Source organism: Crocuta crocuta, unplaced genomic scaffold (genome assembly GCF_008692635.1).
Source record: "Crocuta crocuta isolate KB4526 unplaced genomic scaffold, BGI_CrCroc_1.0 scaffold108, whole genome shotgun sequence".
In the NCBI taxonomy this organism is placed as follows: domain Eukaryota; kingdom Metazoa; phylum Chordata; class Mammalia; order Carnivora; family Hyaenidae; genus Crocuta; species Crocuta crocuta.
This window is the reverse complement of record NW_027532825.1, coordinates 8,579,852-8,602,773: the sequence shown is the minus strand read 5'-3', so window position 1 is coordinate 8,602,773 and position 22,922 is coordinate 8,579,852. Positions and strand designations below refer to the sequence as shown.

The 22,922-nt window shown below is 37.4% G+C and overlaps 1 protein-coding gene across 2 annotated transcripts in view; it reads left to right on the top strand.

Annotated features, from left to right (window-relative positions):
* The first annotated feature begins 364 nt into the window (after positions 1 to 364).
* SUGCT (succinyl-CoA:glutarate-CoA transferase) overlaps positions 365 to 22,922 on the top strand; it is a 707,967-nt gene continuing 685,409 nt past the window's right edge. For both annotated transcript variants that reach the window (XM_077781125.1, XM_077781124.1), the window contains exons 1-5: positions 365 to 413; positions 1,044 to 1,117; positions 3,017 to 3,102; positions 4,381 to 4,431; positions 12,098 to 12,218. In XM_077781125.1, the coding sequence (XP_077637251.1) occupies positions 373 to 413; positions 1,044 to 1,117; positions 3,017 to 3,102; positions 4,381 to 4,431; positions 12,098 to 12,218 (373 nt within the window). In that variant the 5' untranslated portion in view covers positions 365 to 372. The remainder of the gene's footprint in view (positions 414 to 1,043; positions 1,118 to 3,016; positions 3,103 to 4,380; positions 4,432 to 12,097; positions 12,219 to 22,922) is intronic.

Below are 22,922 nucleotides of genomic sequence, written 5' to 3'. Positions count from 1 at the left end.
CCCACCAACAGTGTAGGAGGGTGCCCGTTTCTCCACATCCTCGCCAGCATCTAGAGTTCTCTGATTTGCTCATTTTAGCCACTCTGACTGGCGTGAGGTGGTACCTCAGTGTGGTTTTGATTTGTATTTCCCTGATGAGGAGGGATGCTGAGCATCGTTTCATGTGTTGGATTTCATTCTAAGTGTGGTAGAAAGCCATTAGAGGATTCTGAGCAGGGGAATGACAAACATTTTACATTTTTAAAGGATCACTCTGCCAAAAAGCCATTGTATCTGTTTATCTGTTGCTGTACAACAAACCATTTCAAAGCTTAGTGGCATCATCATCAATGCTCTTAAAATATTTTCTGTGTTTTGACAGATACTGACAATATGAAGCCACTGGAAGGTGTAAAAATTCTGGATCTAACAAGGTTTGTATTGACTTATCTATGTTTCAGTGATTGAATTTTCCCTTTCAAAAAAATTCACTTTTTGTGTTTTAATGCTTACTATTAAAATTTGAGAAAAGAGAACAAAAAAGAAAAAATTGTATAATTTCATCATTCTAAGAGATCATTAGTATAATATTTGTGCATTTTTTCTAATCTGCGCATTTATATATTATTTTTATGAGCAAAAATAAGAACCACATTTAAATTATAGTTTTATTTACACTTGAAAGATGTTATATTTTGAGTATTTTTCCATGTCATTAAAAGTTCAACACAAATGTAAGATGATATTTTAGTATATGGTTGTCACCTAATTACTCATCCCCCAATATTTCGCTATTATAAATTAGGCTTCCTTGTACATAGATCTTTGCCTCAGAAAATCTTAGGATTTCTTCCTCAGGATAGAATTCTGGAAGTAGAATTACTGCATCAGTATACTTTTTAAAGGTCTTAATACATAAGGTCAAATTGCTATTCTGGAGAGTTTTAACAGTTTTAAATCTTACTAGCATTATATGAGCTTGTTTGTATTAATGGACTATGAAAGAAAAGAATTAACATAAAAATCTTCAAGGTGGTGATTATTTGTCATTGTTAACATTGTAGAGTTCTGGCGGGACCTTTTGCTACTATGAATTTAGGAGATCTTGGAGCAGAAGTTATAAAAGTGGAAAGACCAGGTAAAGCTATTGCTCCCTTTAAGACATAGAAACAAACTAATACAGTTTTTTTTAAGGTTTATTTTTTAAATTTTTTTTTTAATGTTTATTCATTTTTGAGATAGAGAGAAAGAGTGAGAGGGAGAGAGAGAGAGAAGTGGAACTTACCCGAAGCAGGGCTCATGCTCACCCCAGTGCAGGGCTCCAACTCACTGGATGGGGGGGCTCGAACTCAGGAACCGTGATATCATGACCTGAGCTGAAGTCTGATGGATTGATGGATAACCAACTGAGCCACCCAGGCACCCCTATTTATTTTATCTTGAGAGAGAGAGAGAAAACCTGAGTTGGAAAGGGGCAGAGAGAGAGAGAGAGAGACAGAGAGAGAGGGAGAGAGAATCCCAAGCAGGCTCCACATGGGGCTTGAACCCAGGCACCATGAGATCATGACCTGAGCTGCAGTCTGTCACTTAACTGACTGAGCTACCCAGGTGTCCCCCTTTACCCATTTTTTAATTGGGTTATTTGTGTTTTTTGCTATTGACTTGTGTGAGTTCTTTAGATGTTTGGGTATAAACCTGTTATGAGCTACATGGTTTGCAAATATGTTTTTCCCATTGTGTAAGTTTTCTTTTCACTTCAACGAAGTGAAATGGTTTCTTTTGCTGTGCAGAAGCTTCTCAGTTTGATGTAGTCTCACTTGTTTATTTTAGATTTTGTTGCTTGGGCCTTTGGTGTCAAATCCAAAAGAATCATTAACCAAGACTCATGTCAAGGGACTTTGTTTTCTTCTAGGAGTTTCATGGATTTAGGTCTTACAGTTAAGTCTTGAACTCATTTAACTCAGCTAACTCATTTTGAGTTAATTTAAAACATTGTTTTAATATTCATTTTTGAGAGAAAGAGAGAAATAGGGCACGAGTGGAGGAGGGGCAGAGAGAGCAGGAGACACTGAAACTGAAGCAGGCTCTAGGCTCGAGGCTGTCAGCACAGAGCCTGATGCAGGCCTCCACCTCACGAATCCCGAGATCATGATCCGAGCTGACGTTGGACACTTAATCGACTGAGCCACCCAGGCGCCCCTTCTTTGAGTTAATTTTTGGGAGTGATGTGTGGTGTAAGATAGGGGTTCAGTTTCATTCTTTTACATGTGAATATCCAATTATGGCAGCACCATTTGTTGAAAAAACTTTTTATTCATTAAGTGTTCTTGGCTCCCTTGTCAAATTGAAACTTAGTTTGATTTCTCTAAATTTTTCTCTATTACTGTTGCCCTGCCCTATTTTTTCTGCAATGGCCTACCCTCACTTTGGACCCAATTGCCATTGCTTCATCCTCAGACCATTCTTTTTATCTTCTCTTCAGTGGTTAGTTGATTTTATTTAAGTCATTAATATTAGTTGACCATATATGCTTGGGTTTATTTCTGGGATTTCCCAGAGATTTATAGATTTATTTTATTTATCATTGTTCTTAAGATAGCATTTTAGTATAAAATCTCACTTACCATTATTCTTGTTTACATAATATTTAACAAAAATCTTTTGCAGACTCACCATTTTTTTATGTTTAATGCCAAGGAACACAGAAAGAACTAACCAACTTTCTTGTCAGAAATTGAGAATGATTCTTTCAAATTTGCATTTATTAAATCTAAAGACTGCTAGTAGGATATTTCTTTCTGGATTTTGACTTTTAGGGGTGGATTCTAGCGAAAGATGATATGAAAGGATTTTGTTATTAACATGAGCAGGTAGAGTTTGGACAGTTCCAGCAATTTCTGATGGCCCCTCTAGATTGCCAATTCCACTGAATTGAGCTGATTTTGTTTAGGCACCTGTGAATGTATATGATGGGTTGATTTGAATGTCTCATGATGTTTCAGAGGTAAAGATTAATAGCACATACTATTATTTGCAGGAGCTGGTGATGATACACGAACTTGGGGGCCACCTTTTGTGGGGACCGAAAGTACTTATTTTCTCAGTGTTAATCGAAATAAAAAAGTAAGAATATTTCTTTCTTTGGTTTTTGTGTAATTTTCTTGTATTAACAGAACTTCAGATATTTCCCTTGGCTCATTCATTTCTACCCTTTTTTGTATATATAAATAATATTTCAAATAAGATGAAATTGTATTCATTCATCAGTTACCAAATAGAAACAATAGAGTTTTGTTTAAAACTAATGTTCCTTCTCGACTAACTTAAAAAATATTTTGTGAGAAATTATAATGGTTTATAATGGGGATAATTTTATTAGAGAAAGAAATCATTTGATTCTTTACATTTCATTCTTTTGGAGATTGCTCATTGCTTAACACTTGGTATTACTGTTTGAAAATTTTTTTCTATAATCCTTGCTTGTGGGGAGTAAGGTTAGGAATTCTCTGAGCTTGCACTGATGGGTTAACAAGGCATAAAGAATTAGAAAGCCATAGGATGTACACACCCAAGTTTGGGTAAACAAGATTAGGTAATAGGATTAGGTAAACGGGGCAAAGGCCCCCAGTATAGGACAATGGTATACATAGGAATAGGGAATCTCAGGATGAAAACTCCCAAGATGAGGTAAACCAGATTAGGTATTCAGGGTGGAAATGCCCTCCAACTTAATACAACAGCAGAAAGCTGCTTTCACAGGAAGGAAGGACCAAATTAGGTAAACAGGTAAATAGGGCTGTAGACCACTGCAGGGTGCAGTTGTCCAGAGTGGAGCTAATTAGCAAAGGAAAGGTGCCTTGTTGACCTAGAGGTAGGATGCTCTGTATTTCTTGTCTCCTAGGCCAGTTTAGGTAAACAGGTGGGGCCTCATGTCCCCGTGCAAGGATTTGGTTTTCTATTGATCCAAACCCCTAACACCGCATATCATCAAAACCCCCTTTCCCTCACACCAGTGAGTTAATGTTCATGATTTCATTGTCTCTTTGTGCATGTCCATCGCCATGTTTGTAAGCCTTCTGATCCTAATAAAAACAGAGTAAGGAATCTCACTTGGGGCTCTTGTCTCCTCCAGATATTAGCCTCTCTTGCATTTTTAATCCTATGTCCTACTTTCTTGCTGGACAAGAGAGAACTCCCAACCCAGAGGTTATGTGCTTGCTATCATCCTAACAAATCTACATTGCAAATAAAATCAGTAAAGATAATTTAAATATTCTTTCATGAGGAAAATACATTTGTTTTAAGAGGAGACTCTATGCTATGGGTGGCTCCCTTATTGAACTGTCAGTAATATGAAAAATACTTATGATACTATTTTAATACATATATTTTAATTTTTAGAGTATAGCTGTTAATATCAAGGATCCAAGAGGGGTGAAAATCGTTAAAGAGGTACAGTATGCTCTATGGAAGGCATCTTATCACTTGTGTTGTAATTGGGGATTTGAACATCAGAGTAAAAGTGTTTTAAAACTTTATTTCATTGGCAATCTCTAATTTTGCTGTAAATGCCATTTGGGAATTTAACTTTACTTTTATTGTAAGTAAAATTTGCTTTATAATTTCTTGTGTGTTGTGTATAATGTTTCTCTACACTGTGTAAGTGTTCAGTTAATACTAACTACTATTGACTGAATCCCTACTCCACATCAGATCTTAGGCTTGGGCACTTTCCTTACAGTATCTCCTCAAATCCTCAGAATTTTATTTGTAAATGAAGTATTAGAATCCTCATTTTCACAGGAGGGAAATGATTCTCATGGGGCTCAAGTGATGCTCCAAAGATCACATAGCTAGTAAAGGGAAGAGCTGGAATTTGAACCCGGGTCACATCACAGGAAAGCTCAAGCTTTTTCTAACCCTTATTAGATGGCTAAAGTATCCAGACCTAATCTGAGCATCTTTTCTCGAGAGGCAAGATTGTGTGATGGTGGGTGCACACCTTAGTGTTCCAGTGCTGAGATTCAAATCCTGCCTTCTCTAATTACTAGCTATGTGGCTGCCGTAGGTTACTTAAGTTTATTTTTTGGTTGTTATTTAACATCTTTTTTTTTTTTTTTAATGTTTGTTTGTTTATTTAGAGAGAATAAGCAGGGAAGGGACAGAGAGAGAAGGTGAGAGAGAGAGAATCCCAAGTAGGCTTCATGCTCAGCACAGAGCCTGATGTGGGGCTTGATCTCACGTTTGTGAGATCATGACCTGGGCTGAAATCAAGAGTTGGAAGCTTACCCGACTGAGCCACCCAGGCGCCCTTTAGTTAACATCTTTTTGCCCCTCATTCCTTACCAGTAAAATGGGGATAATAATAGTACCTACTTGTGAAGGTTGTTGTTAGAATTGAGTTGATATGTGTAAATGTATAGAAGAGTGTCTGCCATCGTAGTACTCATTAAGTATTAGCTATTATTATTGTTCTTGATGCACATGACATTGGATTCATCACGTGAGATAAAACTTGCTTGCCGTTTTTGTTAAAGTTTAAAATCTAACCTAGTGGAGAGAACCAAATCCCCAAATTTGTTTCATATCAAAGCATTAGCTTTGACATCATTGCTCTCCTGCTACTTTCCTTATCTATCTGGCTGATCGAAAGATACCTTCTTTTAATCATTAAGATTAGAATCAGTGATCATCCACTTTGGTTCTCATGGGTCAATCCAACAAATATAGAATTTTTGTTTACTAGATATGTCTTGAACACAAGGTGTGGTAATTGCCCTGACCTTACTGCCTTATTTCCACATATCTTTTCTACAGTATAACTTATGTTTGTTTGTTTTTGTTTTCTTTTTCCAGTTGAACCTTAGTTTGATTTTTCTAAATTTTCTCCATTGTTGTTGCCCTGCTCTATTTTTTCTGCAATGGCCTACTCTCACTTTGGACCCAATTCCCATTGTCTTCATTCTCAGACCATTTTTATCTTCTTTTCAGTGGTTAGTTGATTTTATTTAATTTTGTTTTAGGAAATTGTTCTTGCCTCAATTCTTCTTTCTGTTCTGTCTCTTAGTTTCATCTTCGGTGTTCATAGCTCCTGCTAATTTGCTTCTATTTCAGAGCATTCTGATATTTTATCCTCAATAGCCAAGGTTTCAGATTTGATTGATCCCATACTTTGCAATTTCATTAGAGCTTCTCAATTAGAGCTTAGGGCAGTATTAGATAGAGTTTATAACTCTTGCTACTAAGACATAAATGTACATTTGAGTATTTTGGGCGTGTGTAATTCTGACCAAAGAAAAATGAATCTCCAGGACTTGCTTCTCATTCCCCTTGGATCTTGCCAGCCTTCTTCCATACTGTAACAACATTAAATAAACTTCATCATGGGCTTGATTCCTCTTCATATCTGATTGATAATAATAAAGTACATTTCAACTCATAGTAAGCTTAAATAGATTGTATGGGGATATTATTCATGTCCATTGCTGGTTGTACCATTCATGTTATGTATCTTATTGCCTAGGGGAAAAATTATCTTTTGCTTAGTCTTTTTCATCTCTCTGGCATGAATTTCTCTTTTAGCTTAAGAATAGCAAAACAACCTCTGTATACAGACCGTGGTGGCTATGATTGCTAACATAATGTGTTTAGTTACAGAAATGGTTCCAAAGGAGCTTACAAACCAATCAGCTGGATACATGAGAGCTCCAAAAAATATGACTCCTTTGTACGCAGCTAACCAAAAACAGCTTGTGCAGAAAACAAAACTCTGCCTAGAAAATCTATGCAGAGCCTGGTATTTCATGGCAATATGATTTGATAACTTTCTAACCCATCATTTATATTTCAAATAATTCTAGTCAGCAGTCACAATATCCATATTGTGTGCAGATAATGCTCCATAGAGCAATGTCATGGCTCTTCTTTTCTTTTTTAAAATTTTTTAAAAAAATTTATTTCTAGGAGAGAGAGAGAGACAGCGTGAGCAGGGGAGGGTCAGAGAGAGAGGGAGTCACAGACTCTGAAACAGGCTCCAGGCTCTGAGCTGGCAGTCAACATAGAGCCCGACGCGGGGCTCGAACCCACGAACCGTGAGATCATGACCTAAGCAAAAGTTGGACGCTTAACTGACTAAGCCACCGAGGTGCCCCAATGTCATGGCTTTTATTTTCTTTCAGCGTTTCATCATGAAAAATTCAAATGTAGAGAAGAGTTGAAAGAATAGTATAATGAACTTTCAATAACCCTATCCTAGATGTAATAATTTTAATATTTTGCTATATTTGCTCATTTATATATATATTCCTATCTATGTGTATGTGTGTGTGTGCGTGTGTGTTTGAGCTATTTTAAAGTGAGATATCATGAAGCTTTGCACTTAAATCTTTCAGAATACAATTTCTTACTAGCAAGTATATTCTTTAATATAACACTTAAAAGATTACTTTATGGTTTCTTTATTCATAAAAATGTGGCTAAACTATTGTTGTCACTTTCTCTATTTCTGATCTCTAGGCTGTTTTTAAATTATATCTAATAAAGAATTAGATACTCCATATTTAAAAAAATTTTTCTTAACATTTTTTAGTTTTTGAGAGACAGAGACAGACCATGAGTAGGGGATGGGCAGAGAGAGAGGGAGTCACAGATTCTGAAGCAGGCTCCAGGCTCCGAGCTGTCAGCACAGAGCCCCCAAAATGGGAATCGAACTCACGAACCGAGAGATCACCTGAGCCGAAGCTGGACACTCAACCGACTGAGCCACCTAGGTGCCCCTAGATACTCCATATTTCAAATTAACTTTAGTTCTTATTTACTCTGTGACTAGACAGAAGAATTTTTTTTTAAATCCCCTTTCAGAAAGTAAAAAGATAGTAGGTTCTCTAACTCATACAAAATTGTGCTTGCTTTTTATTCTGGGCCAGATTCTAGAATAGATTTTTTTAGATGATTTGTGAGCACTTAGATGAGGAAGAGGTGATGATACCAGTAAAACTGGGAACCAATCTTCTTTTCTCCCTTTATTTCCTGGCATATCATTGTTTCTGGGAAATGCAGTGAACATTTGGTCCCCACTGAGGCAACTGTCACATGTAATACTTGTAGTTAGAGTGGAGCTCATTTCTGATGGCTCTGATTTTTGCATTATTCTCTTAGAATATTTACGAATGATTAGCTAAAGCTGTAGGAAACAGACATAATCTTGAAATGGGTGAATATCCTAAAACAGGGACGGAGAGAGAATATGGTCAATGACAGAACAACTTGGAATCAGTATCTAGTAAGTGGCTAGTACATATTTTACAATAAATATTTATAAAATGGAGAAAGGAATAATTTCTGCCCTATAAACTTTTCTAGGGGTGTTTCTTAATAAATATCAAAATGTATACATATTGATTTCTTGGGTAATCATAATAAACTACTGTGAATCTTTATTAGTAGGAATGTTTAGCTCTTAAACTCAACTTTTCTGTATTTTTCTTATAATGTTGTAGAACCAGACTACATGGTACTCTGAGCACAGCTCTTTTTAGTTAACAATTCTTTTTCATGTCACAAGAAATAATATAAGTTCATGCAAAGAAAATTAATATTTTAGTATATAATATCCAATCTCTTTAAATCCTTGTATACTCATTTTCCCCCAAAACATGAAATAGTACCATGTATATTGTTTTTCAATCTGCTTTTTTTGTTGCTTAAAATATTTTTAATGCTTTTCTATTAAAATAACTTACTCATTATATTTATTTCCTTGTCTTATTGAAATAGTGAATTTGTAGTCCATCTGGATACTTTATGTAGATTGAGATATGCTTTAGAATGCCTTAGAAGTCTAAAAATACAAATACTTTGCATAGTTAAACATTTTTTATTGTGGTAAAATATATAGAACATAAAAATTTCCATTTTAACCATTTTTAAGTACATAGTTCAGTGGCATTAATATATTCATAATGTTGTGCCATCAGCACTACTATTTTTTTTAAATGTTTTATTTATTTTGAGATAAAGAGATAGAGAGTGAGCAGGGGAAGGGAAGAGAGACAGAGAGAGGGAGAGAGAGAATCTCAAGCAGGCTCTGAAGCTGTCAGTGCAGAGCCCGATGTGGGGCTTGAACTCACGAACCATGAGATTATGATCTGAACCAAAATCAAGAGTCAGATGCTTAACCAACTGAGCCATTCAGGTGCCCCACTGCTATCTATTTCTAAACTGTTACATCACCCCAGACAGAAACTGTATCCATTAACTAATAACTCCACTTCCCACTCCCTCCAGCCCCTGATAATCTCTCATCTACTTTGTGTCTCTATGGATTTGCCTATTGTGAGTATTTTATATAAGTGAAATTATACAATATTTTTTTTATTTTCATGTCTGATTAATTTCACTTAGCATAATTTTTTGAAAAGTTTTTATTTATTTATTTTTGAGGGAGAGAGACAGAGTGTGAGAGGGGGAGAAACAGAGAGAAAGACACACACAGAATCTGAAGCAGGCTCTAGGCTCTGAGCTGTCAGCACAGAGCCCAATGCAGGGCTCAAATTCACGAACTGCAAGATCATGACCTGAGCTGAAGTCGGACGCTTAACCCGCTGAGCCAACCAGGCGCCCATTTAAAATTGTGTTTTAATGTTTGTTTAATTTTGAGAGAGAAAGAGAGAGAGACAGAGTGGTGGAGGAGCAGAGAGAGGGAGACAGAATCTCAAGCAGGCTCCAGGCTTGGGGCTGTCAGCCAGAGCCTGATGCGGGGCTCAAACTCATGTACTGTGAGATCATAACCTGAGCAGAAGTTGGATGCTTAACCAACTAAGTCATCCAGGTGCCCCTCACTTAGCATAATGTTTTGAAGGTTTGTCTATGTTCTAGCATGTAGCAGAACTTCATTCTTTTTTAATGACTAATATTCCACTTTAAGGATGGATACATTTGTCTGCTGATGGACACTTGGATTATTTCTACCTTTTGGCTATTGCAAATAATAGTGCTGCCTTGAACACTGGCGTACAAGTATCTGTTCAGATCCCTGATTTTAGTTCTTTTGAGTATATACCTAGGAGTGGCGTTGCTGGGTCATATGGTAATTCTGTGTTTAACTTCTTGAGGAACCCACACAAGGTTTTTAAAAATTAAATAATTCATTAAATGTTATTTGCATAAAGTGCTATATAGTGGTCCATGCAGAATATATGCAACAAGAGATGACCAGTGTAGAAGCCTAGCTGTGTTTGATGTAGTTTGTTTTCTTTGCAGCCTGCAGGAGTATCTTGTCAATAGTAAATAGAGGCTCAGAAAAACTTGTGCAATAAATTAAAGTGTACCTTTTTGTTTTATTTAATACAAACATCCCCCCTTCCTCCAAATCCCTAAGCAAGCAGTACTTGGTAGAATCATTAACAATAAATAAGTAAGTGCGTCTAGGGGCGCCTGGGTGGCTCAGTCAGTGAAGCGTCCGACTTTGGCTCAGGTCATGATCTCATGGTTCGTGGGTTTGAGCCCCGTGTCGGGCTCTGTGCTGACAGCCAGCTCAGAGCCTGGAGCCTGTCTTCAGATTCTGTATTTCCCTCTCTGTGACCCTCCCCTGCTCATGCTGTCTCTCTCTCAGAAATAAATAAAACATTAAAAAAATTAAAAAAATTAAAAAAAAAATAAGTAAGTGTATCTTTATTGGGACTCTCCCTGCATGGAGTTGCTTACAAGCAGCTCAAATGTTAATTGGTACCTGAAATTTGGAACGATGCCTATATGGCTTGAGATTTGGAGTGCATACTTCAACCTTTCTATCTCTGTCCTATATCTTAATATATTATCATTCCTCTCCAGAGAAGTGTTCACCTGGCCTCTGGTGCCGCTGCTTCAGGAGCTCTGGAGGATGACAGCTTATTTCCTTGAGATGTTTCCTGAGATCCTCTCCCCTCCAAATTTTGTTAAGTCTGACAATTCCATGTATATATTCCAAACTCTGTGACACAGTAACAGACAGGCATTCAATTTATTTACGTGTTTCCATCTAAAGTTGATGCTAATTCCATGTTTTTAATCTAGAGCAGAGGTTTGTAGATAATGTGGGCAGATCAGGTTTGTTTCTGTATGGCCCTTGGACTAAGAACTAAGAATGGATTATACATTTTTAAAGATTGCTAAAGGAAAATAAAGAAGAATATCTGACAGGGAATGTATGTGGCCTGNCATAACACTCAGTGCTCATGCCCATAAGTGTCCTCCTCTATGCCCACCCCCCCCTCCCCCCCAGTTTGCCCATCTTTTCTTTAGGGTCGTATTCTATTACATTAGTTTGTATGTGTGGATATATTTAAATCTATGGCAACATGGCAATTACATAATTGTTGAATAGTTATTAGACACTTGGATATGTTCAAGAATTACTGTAATAGGGGCACCTGGCTGGCTTGCTGGTGGAGCAATTCTAATTCTAATTCTGTTTGCCATGATCTGAGAATCNATATATATATATATATATATATATACACATATATACACATATATATGTGTGTGTGTGTATAAGTATATATATATATATACACACACATATATATTCAAATGATTCATTAAATACAATTAGAACTCTTTGGAAAGGAAGCATCTGAAAAGTATGAAGACATTTGTGAATCATGTTTACATGTATTAAACACCTATATGTTCAGGTTATAATGAGGAGTATTACATAGTGACTGTGGAGAGTAGTGAGAAACGTCATATTTAGTTTTTTGTAAAGGGTTTAGAAGATGTTTTTAATATATTTTAATACATATATTTAGCTTTCCTACTGAAACTTCTGAGAATATGTTGGGGCCACGTAACCTGGATATTTCTTACATTTAACATAAGCAGAATCCACATAACGCCACAGTATTTACCAAATATTTTAATGGCCATTGTTTTATTGGCAGTAATACCTCAAGTCATTGACCAGAGCCTTTATGTTTATTTAATTCTACTTTGTAATTCTACTTTTCCTGTGGTTTTTCTGGACTTTTACAAAGTGAGGATCAACTGTGTTTACTGAAATTAGAATTGTGTCATGTGGGGGCTTGTTGAAAGTCTGGAAGGTCCCTGAAGAAGTCTGACTCATCTTCACCTCTTTCTTCAGCTTGCAGCTGTTTGTGATGTGTTTGTGGAAAACTATGTCCCTGGCAAACTGTCTGCAATGGGCCTAGGATATGAAGATATAGACAAGATTGCTCCTCACATCATCTATTGCTCCATCACAGGTATCTGTACCCTACAGTCTCCCCAGTGAGTAGATGTTCCAGTTATCTGTGTAAGAAACCTCTTGTTAGTGTTGGCTTTCCTGAAGTGATTTTGTTCTCCCTCACCCTCGCCCCCTAACTCATCGTTAAAGAACATTAACCTAAATGAAGATTTTCATGCATTGATTGGCTGTTTGAATTTCTTCTTGTACTGTACATCTGTAGTTTTTTGCCCATTTTTCTGCTGATATTTTATAAACATTTACAAAGTACTGTTATTAATTAATACATAGAATTATAGGTGAAATATTAATTGGCCTTAAGATAGCACAGGAGCTCAACATATCCCTTTAATATATTCAAAAGTGTTAAGCCAGGTGAAGGAAAAGAGTGCTTTATATAAAATCTTCCAGATTGTTTAGCTGGTTAATGGTGTGTGTGTGTGTGTGTGTGTGTGTGTGTGTGTGTTTTAGGTCCAAAGGAAAAAAGTCATTATATTAGTTAAGTTTTCTTATTTTATAAGCAATTAACTAATAATTAGGGAAGCAATATAGAGACGTGGCTCTCAAAATTCCAAGTTACATTAATAGTTTTTGTCAGAAAACTTCATAATAGTTTCAGTCTTCATTCATCTACTAAATATTTACTGCAGGCTTATGATTTGCCAAGCAGTATTCTAAGGTCCTGGGATATAGCACTGAATAACACATACTTATGCTTTCATTGAGGTTTGCATTATAGGTTAGGGAGATAGATAGTAAATAAATAAACACAATCTTTTGTTTTTGTTTTTTATAATTGAGCCCAGTAGTGATAAGGGCAAAAGAGAAATAAAGTAAGGCAAGGGGGATGAGGTGAGAAGGAGTTATTTTATGCTTTCAGGTAAGGGAAGTTTCCCTTGATAAGGTGACATTTGAGCAGAGACCTGGATGAAGTAAAGGAGTGAATCATATAGATTTTGGCAAAGATGGCTTCAGGAAGGGAAAACAGCAAGTGTAAAGGACCTGAGGCAGGAATGTGCTGGGCATGTTTGAGGACCAGCAAGGATGGGTGAGGCAGAGTGAGCCAAAGGGAAGTGTAATCAGAAGAAAATCAGGGAGATGTTGGTTAGCATGATCATGAAGAGGTGAGGGTGACTCTTATTTAAGGAATTGGGCTTTTATTTTGAATAAGTGTATACGCTAATGGAGTGTTTTGCACAGAAGAATGGTATGATCTGACATTTTTTTGTTTTTTAAAGGATGAGCTTAGCTACTGTGTTGAGAATAGGCTGTAGAAGACAAGGGTAGAAGTGGAAAAACAGATGTGAAGCTATTAAACTTGTCCAGGCTGGAGATGTTGGTGGCGTGAATTAGGGTAGTCATGGTAGAGGGAGTTGAAGAGTGACAGGACTAAAAATATCTGTTAGTCGTAAAGTTGTAATAACCAAGATCCTCCTGTTTCTATGCATTTGGGTCGATTGGGATACAGTAATACTTTGACTGTGACATATTACTTTAGTGTAAATAGTGCTTTTCACAGCATAATCTTGTGGTGTTATATTCATATAAATTAGGCTCTTACTGCAATGTTTGGCTGATATTATTTTAGAGAGGATGCAGGGCCCAATGATCATTAACTTCTCTACTGAATCAGCATGAGAGACGGAGTCTGTACATAGTAGATGACTCTGCCACTAGGTCTGGCTCTTTCTTAGATGTACTGTTTTATAGACCTGTAATCACACTTTCATTTTTGTATCTGTATGTCAATATTTACATGTGTCAGAGATAAGGAAAGATTTTTCCCTAAATTATCACAGTCCAATGGAAATGTTGAGCTCTGAATTATTAAAATAGGTAAAATTTTATCTTCTGAATTATCCTGTTATCCTAAAAATGCTATGTAATTAGTAAATGCAGAATCTCGTTTGACAGTAAGTATTTCTCATTTCCATGAATTTGGGTTGGCTGAGATTCAGCTGATCTATACTGGTTAGACTGGGCTGTAAGTTTTAGGTTGAGGCCTGGCCTGTTCTCCATGTCTCTTATAATCCTTGGACTAGTGGCTACCGAATGCGTCTTCTCATAGTGAAAGGCAAGCGTAGAGAGAACAAGCCCAGCTTCACAAGCATATTTAAAGTATGTGCCCACATATAATTTGCTTACATTCCTTTGGCCAAGGCAAGTTATATGACCAAAGGCCACTACCAGTGCATGGTTGAAATATATTCTACTCTACGTGGCAGGAACCATGGAGTCACATGGCAAGGCGTGGATTCCAAGAGGGGTAAAGATTGGGAATAATAATGTATTTTGTCACATCCCCCAGCCTAACAAAATGCTAATCCATGTGGGGATTCTCAGAATTCCACATACTGTAACTAACTCTGGTTACAGCCAAGAGTTCTTCTGGGCCTGGGCTTGTGATTAGAGAATCTCTGTGTTTTCGCCCAGGTCTCAGATCCTGTATTAACATTTTAGTGGGCAGAGAGCCTTGGGGATAAAATATAGAATTCAGAAGTTCTCAGCTATGAGGGGAATGGGGATTTCATATGCTGTTCAGTGATATGGATGGGGGAATAAGGAAGTGATGGGGAGAGGCAGTTGGGGTCTGAAAGAACACCTTCCATAATTCTATAATCCTTTACATCCCCATCTCCTGACAATCATTAGAATGACATCCATATAGTTCATTCTCCTTTGTTTCCTGATAAAGAGACAGGTCCAGAACGTCTAAGGGACCTCTGGTCACACAGCTGTTTAATGGCAGATGGGTTAAAGCCCAGGCCTGCTGACTGAATGTGAAGTGCCCATATGCTTTCCAAACTTAGACATATATCACTGGTAAGTAATGGCATGGACTTTGCGACCACGAGACACTGACCAGCTTGACTTGAGAATAACATATCCTTGCTCTTCTCTTTCATTTGTTGTTAATCATATTTGCAGTGGTGGAAGTCATGAACAAGTTTGCTCAGGGAGTCAATTTCCACAGATTCTTTTGGAAGCAGAGGTCATTTATGAGTCATGAATTTGTGTGTATATAAAGTAAGGGCCATCTCTCTTTTTTTTTAAAGTTCGATATTCTTGGTAATCAGTGTTTGTTTTGATATTTTTTAATAAGACTGATTAGATCAGTCTAAAGTTGCACATGTTATGATGGGATCCTAGACTTTCCTGATGTTTCCCAGGGGCATTGCTGTTCTGTCAGTGCTGTCCAAGCCCAAATAATCAGTTCTCACTCACATGTTGGCCTTATTGCTGATGAGAGTAATCTTAGAATGGTTGTGAGGTTTACTTGAATGCACTTTGATAGTTGTGTGGTTGAGATTGCCTCAGTCTGTGAGACCGGGTCTGCAGGACAGAAATGCTAGACAAGAGAGGAGGGACCGGAGTATTTTTGTTAGCGAGGTCCTCCTGTCATTTCAGAGTGTGAACATTAGGGGGCAGTGTTTAAAAAGCTATAAGTCACTGGGAATTCCTTTTTGAGAAAACTAGTGTTACCTTTGTACCAGCGGGTAGAGAAAATCTCTGAAAGGACATATTTATATTTTTTAAAGTTTTTTTAAGTGACAATTCTCTACGCCTGTATACTTTTAGAAGTGTAATATTTTCCTTAATACTTTAATTTTAGGTTGTACCTACTTTCCTTTGTATCTTCTGAGCATGTTATTAATTATAAAAATTTAGCAGTAAAAATCCTCTCTACCACATTTTAAAATATTTACTCTCTTATTATCAGCTTCATTACTCTTTTCTTCCTAGAAGGATAAACATTACATTATATTATTGACTAGACTGATTTTGTGGTAGGAACACTGTGTTTGACCTTTAATGAATTATTATTTTTTGGAAAGGGGTTTGCAAAGTCCCTTTTGATTTTTGTGAATTCCCCAGTGTCATCTTCTTTTTTTTCTTTCAAGATTTTATTTTTATTTATTTATTTATTTTTTTANGTTGCCTATTAATTTTCCGGGTTGTTTCCTTGGCTGTGCAGAAGCTCAAGATTTTATTTTTAAGTAATCTCTATACCCATCATGGGGCTTGAACTCACAAACCTGAGATCAAGAGTTGCAAGCTCTACTGAGTTAGCCAGNGATTTCAGAATTCACTTGGGGATGGGTACTCAAGAGGGACCTCAGGACTCATATCAGAGAGAATATTTTAGAGATTTAGACCCATTTTTAAATTTTAAATAGAAAAAGTCCGAGGGCTCTACTTTTAAGCTAAGAATAGTTCAGACAGTTTTAAGGAAGAACGTGGTAGGCAGATTTGCCCTTTTAGATATAAAGACATGCAACCCATGATAATAAGATGGTATGGTATTAGTACAAGGATAAAGAAATGCACCAATGGAACAGAATAGAGAGCTTGAAAATATGTGGGCATATATATGGAAACATGTCTTTTCTTAGGGTTTATACTATAAATCATTAAAGAATAGAATATACAATAATTGATGGTAGAACATTGGTTATCCTTATGGGGAAAGATAAAAATTGAATAAACCTTAGTTTATTCTGTATAATAAAATAATGTTCCAGGTCAATTTATACACCAAATAGAAAGAGTAAAACTTAAAAACTTTTAGAAAACTATAGGAAAACAAACATCTTTATGACCTTAGGGGAGAGAAGAATTTTGTAGACAACATATGAAAAGTATAAACTACAAAGGAAAAGATTGACAAACTTCACTATTTATTAAAATGAAAACTTTTGTGCATCAAAAGCCACCATATAAAAGCAAGAAGATGAGTCACAGGCCCTTGGAAGATGACTGACAAAGGTTTAATAACCATAATATATTAAAAATTCCTTAAAATCAAATAGAAAAAAGAAACAATTCAGCAGAAAAATGGGCAATCTCTAGAAAAGGAAACCCGACTGGCTATAAAAAGTTACTCAGGCTCAGTTGCTTTTAGACCAATGCAAATGAAAACAGAAATAATATTCCATTTCACACTGAAGAGATTGGCAGACATTTAAAAGTCTGACACTACCAAGTGTGGATAAGGCAGAGGAATCCATGAACATTGCTGGATGACTGATAGCCATGTTGGAAAACGATATCTGTGTTGGAAACAATTTGGCAAGCTCTTTTGAGATTGTCCATGTCTACCCGATGATCTCCAGTTCCACCTTTAGGTATGAGCCTATAGAAGATCTTGAATATGTGCATGAGGGGACATGGAGAATGTTCACAGCAGCATTGTCTGTAATAGCCAACAGGTGAAAATATGAGGTGAAGTGTATTTCACTGGGAAAATGGATAAATGTGTAATATAATGGGATACTATTAAGCAGTGGAAAGAATAAGCTGGAACAGCATACAATGAATTAGATGAATTTTCCAAACATAAAATTCAGTGAAGAAAGCAAGTTACAAAAGCTGATATGCAGGATGATGCTATTATGCAGAGTTAAAAATAATAAAAATTGTATATATATATATTTAGTAATTCACTTAAATGTGGTTAAAATATAAAGACATGCATGGTAGTGAAAATAGTAACTTTAAGGGAATGATTACCCCTGGCAACTGGAGAGGAAGGGATATGCAACAGGGAAGGGCCACAAGACACAAGACTTCAACCTGTTTGCCAAATAAGCATGTGTATTTGTTATTCTGTTTACCCTTTTATGTTTGACACAAAAGATCCAGAAATGCCCAAATAATTCCCTCCCTTCCTTTCTTCTGTCTTCCTCCTCCCACTCATATTGCTTTTTAAAAATTTATTTTAATTTTGGTGAGGGAAAGAGCTAGTGAGAGAGAGAGAGGGAGAGAGAGAGAGAGAGAGAGAGAGAGAGAGAGAACTCAAGTAGGCTCCACACCCAGCATGGAGCCGGATGTGGGGCTTGATCCCATGGCCCTGAGATTACAATCCAAGCTGAAATCAAGAGTCGGCTGTGCAACTGACTGAGCTACCCAGGTGCCCCTCCAATGCATATTTCTTGAGCTTCTGTGCTGCCTGGCTGTGTTGAGGTGTTGAGTGTACAGGGTGAACGATGCTGACATGATTTCTGCCTTTAAGGAGCTTACAGCCTAGTGTTAGAGACATTTTATGAGGAAGTTAAAAAAAATACTATGGCATGTGCTAATAAATTGTGTTGTTATGAAAGAATCAAACAAGGTACTGTGACAGATATTAATAAAGGAAGGGATGCATAGTGTAAATGGTATGGTCAGAAAAGGCCTTTCTGGGGAGTTATCATTTAGTAGACCTAAAATATGAGTAAGAGCCAGCCATTCAAGGATGAAGGGGAGGAGCAATTCAGGCAGCGATAATAACCATATGCAAAGGCCCTGAGGTAGGAAGGACCAAGATACCTTTAAAGGCCTAAGAGAATGCCAATGCGCTTGAAATACCAAAAATAACCAGAATGTTGACAAGACACTATATAAGGGTGCAAGTGCCATGGACTAATGGGAAAGAGTCAAGCAGTAGAGGGGTATGTTCCAAATTACATTAAAAATAATCTTTAAAATAAGTAGAAATCAAATACTGATTAAGTCACCAAGGAACTTCATTATAAACATTGGACATTGAATTACACAGCCATAAAAAAGGATGAGCTCTGCCATTTATGATATCATGGATGCTAAGTGAAATAAATCTGGGAAAGACAAACACCATAGATTTCACTCATATGTGGAGTCTAAAAAACAAAACAAATGAATAAAGAAACAAAAAGCAGAATCAGACCTAGAAATGCAGAGGACAAACTGATGGTTGCCAGGAGTGGGGAAATGAGCAAAATAGGTGAAGGGGAGTGGGAGATACGGGCTTCCAGTTATGCAACGAATAAGTCATGGGAATAAAAGGCACAGCATAAGGAAAATAGTCAACACTATTGTAATAGCATTGCATGGTGACAGAAGGTAGCGACACTTGTGTAGAGACGTTGAATCACTATGCTGTACACCTAAAGCTAATGTACCATTGTGTGTCAACTGTACTCAAAAAAAACAAAAACAAAACACAACTGGTAAACTTGTAGTCATACTGACCAAGATAAAAAGAGAGAAGATACAAAGTTAACCAGTGTCAGGAATGAAAGAAGGGCCATCACTCCTCTGACAACAGAGGCATTGAAAGGATATCAACAGAATATTACAAATAACTCTATGCCCACAATTAAAAAGTTGAGATGAAATAGAGTAAAGCCTTAAAAGACACAAAATACCAAACTCACTCAAGAGAAAAGAATGCGAATTGTGCTGTATCTATTAGAGACATTAAATTTTTAGTTAAAAACCCTTTAGAAAAGAAAACTTCAGGCCCAGATAGTTTCATGGTGAATTCTACCAAACACTAAGTAAGAAGTGCTATCAGTTCTACCTTCCAGAAAATAGAAAAGGAGGGAATACTTCCAGACTCATTTCATGAGGCCAGCATTACCCTGATTCCAAACTAAAGACATTTCAAGAAAAGAAAACCAAAGACCAATGTCCCTCATGAGCAAGGAAGCAAAAATTCTCCACAAAATATGAACAGATTGAATCCAGCAGTGTATAAAATGAAAATACATCACAATCGAGTGGGATTCATCCCAGGAATGCAGGACAGGTCAACGTTCAAAATCTATGGTAACCATATTAGTTCACGAAAGAAGGACAGGAGAAAAGCGACATGAGCTTTGGCTTTGGCTAGGGCTTGAGACCTACGATAAAGAGCATGATCCACTCGGCTGTCGAAAGGAGTGTAGTACTGATTCATACTACAGCATGGATGAACCTCAGAAAACATCAAGCTGCGTGAAAAAGGCCAGATGTGAAAGACTAGGTATTGTCTGATTCCATTGACGTGAAATGGCGAAGGAAAGACAAATTTATAAGCTGGAAAGCAGATCAGTGGTTGCCTGAGGCTGGAGCTGCGAGCAGGGGATTAACTGCAAATGAGCATGAGGAGACTTTTTAGACTGTGGCGATGGTTGTAAAACTCTATTGATTTATGTACTTATGGTGGGTGGATTTAATGCTGTATAAATTATATTTTCATGAAGCTGTTCAGAAAAGTGACAAAAAATTGGATGTTGAAATAAAGTTCATGTTTCAGAGAGTAGTTATTATGATGAAATTTCTGTAGATTGCTGAAGAAATCACCATGCTTCCATAGTGCTTCAGAGTTGATAGCCGAGAGGGGTGAGCCCAAATGGATAAGGCAAATCATCTGCAACTGCATCCAACATTCATATCATGGCAACAGCAACACAAAACAAACAGTGCTGTGGTTGGATTCTTCCTGAGTGAGTTAGTCTGTGTGTGTGTGTGTGTGTGTATATATATATATATATATATATATATATATATATATATTCTCATCATTTTCTGCATATTCACTGCATAACCACATCTCTTTAAAAGAATAATTAGAAGCCTGCCTGGACTGTAAATCCACCAAAATTTTGAAGGGGGGATAAAGAAGGAAAGAAGGAGATGGGGGAGGAGTGGATGAGGGAGGGGAGGATGGGAGAAAGAAGGGAAGGAAGGAAAGATGAGAAAGACTCAGAATTAAGTCAAATGGAATAACAATGGGCAAGTTTTTTTTTTTCCACCTCTAAAAACTGTAGTCCAGTTTAGTTCCCATGGCATTCACATGGCAGTAAGCATCATTTGTAGATTGGATAAATCATCAATATGGATACGACATTAAAGGGGCCCTTATAGTCAAAATAATTGGAAACTACTGTTCTGAATTATGAATGTCTCAGTTGCACCCTGTCCTCTCAGGAAGTGTTTTTTCCTCCAGAAATTCAGAGTATTGTGGCCATCTGTCCAACTTTATAGTCAGTGATCCCCAGCAAAAGTGTGGTTTGACATATTTACCATTTCATACCAAACTCGTTATTTAAACAAATAATGACACCATCTCTGCAGGGGAAGAGAAACTTAGCACATAAATACAAGATTTCAAAACACAGCCCATAAAGCTGAGCACTGAGATTATATTTTGTCTGTAGATGTGGACTGGCTCCAGAAAGGGATTTTATGCCTTTATTTTATCCCCAAAGGGAATAACCTTTTTATCTTTAAATACTTATTTTTACCCTCACACATATAACAGATGTGTTGTTCAAGTTGGACTCAGCGGAGTATAAGCAGAAACTTTATTCTCTCCCACTTTACCTCTGCAACCTGCAGTCTTGACTCATTTTCATTGCTCATGGATGACATCCCAGGCAAGTCCTATAGATGTTTTTCCTGGTTGTTTCATGTAAAATATTAAAAGTCCAGCTCAATCTAAAATCATAACTTAAGACTCCTGTGGAATTTATGGCTGTTCCCTTTCCCCAACTTGGGCCTGTCTTTGGAACCCTGGAGAGAGAGAGAGAGAGAGAGAGAGAGAGAGAAAGAGAGAGGGAAAGAGAGAGAGAGAGATGGAAGGTGATACTTTCTTCATTCTTCCATGATTCTCTTCCATATTGCTAGCTGCTGTGTGTAATTCTTCCGAGTCAGGCCCTCTTACGGCAAGGGAACTGAGTTAGTGAGCACGCAAAAAGCCTTCAGTTGACTGGTGTGGTTGGAGCCCAGTGCTGGATACTTCTGTTCCCCTGAAGAGGATCCTGAGACCTCAGACTGTAGCTCTTCCCCTCCAGTCCCTGTCTCATCGTGGTGCTCTTTATGCAGAGACTATCCATTCAGGTCACATGGTCCTATAGGCAGCCCTCGTGGGTAGAATTCCTTTTACATTTTTTTTTTTGAAAGAAAGAGGGAGGGGAAGAGAGAGAGAGAGAATGGGAACATGAGTGGGGAGGGGCAGAGAAACAGGGAGACAGAGAACTCAAAGCAGGCTCCCTGCTGTTAGTGCAAAGCCTAGCATGGAGCTCGAACCGAACTGGGTCTTAAACCCATGAACTGTGAGATCATGACCTGAGCTGAAGTCCTGCTGAGCCACCCACGCGCTCCATAGAATTCCTTTTATCTGAGTGAGTTCTGCTCTGCTGATGGTCTACTTGGCTCATAGGAAAAACACCTCCTTTCTCTTCTTCATCATTGTCAGGAGTGCAGTTTACTCCCAAACCTGTTACTTTTGCTTCTTTTACCTGATGTAACCATAACGTCTTGCTTCTGGTATGTTTTTAGGCAACACGTCAAGTCCTTAGGTAATTTCCAGTTCTCGGAATGTGGCCAAGGTCCCAGTTGCTCTTTTTGAAGAGTCTCTCAAGTGGCTTGAAGGAATGGGGAGGCAGTTTGGCAGGGCGAAGTGCACAGCATGCCGACAACTCTTTCTAAGGAAACCCTTGCTAATGGTCCCCTCTTTGCCTCTATCTTTCTTGCACACCATCAAGTGGGTGAAAAGCTCAGGGCAGCGAGGCTGGTTTCGTATTAGATGAGCATGACCGACCCTGGTGTTCTGGCAATTAATGGCATTCTTTTTGGGTCTGGAGCCTCGGATGAACTGACGTGAGACATTTGAATACTCTAACTCATATTGTTTTGAAGAAATATGTTTTTCAGGTAGTAGAGTATTAAGTAGAGCAGACCTGAGAGATTTGTCTTCAAAATTTTTTAGTATGAAAGGATAATATTTAATGATAAAAGTGTTTTGACTAATTTCACATGTGTTTCCAATTATTTAAACACAAATGTAAAGGTCAAGTTTTTCCCTATACATAATTTCCAAGTAAATATCTTTTCCCAGTAGCAAATACCACTTTAAAGCTGATCCCAAGTTGTTACTGGGTATAGGGAACATTATAATAGCTTCCCTTGGGAATTCTTTTTTTTTAATTTTTCTTTT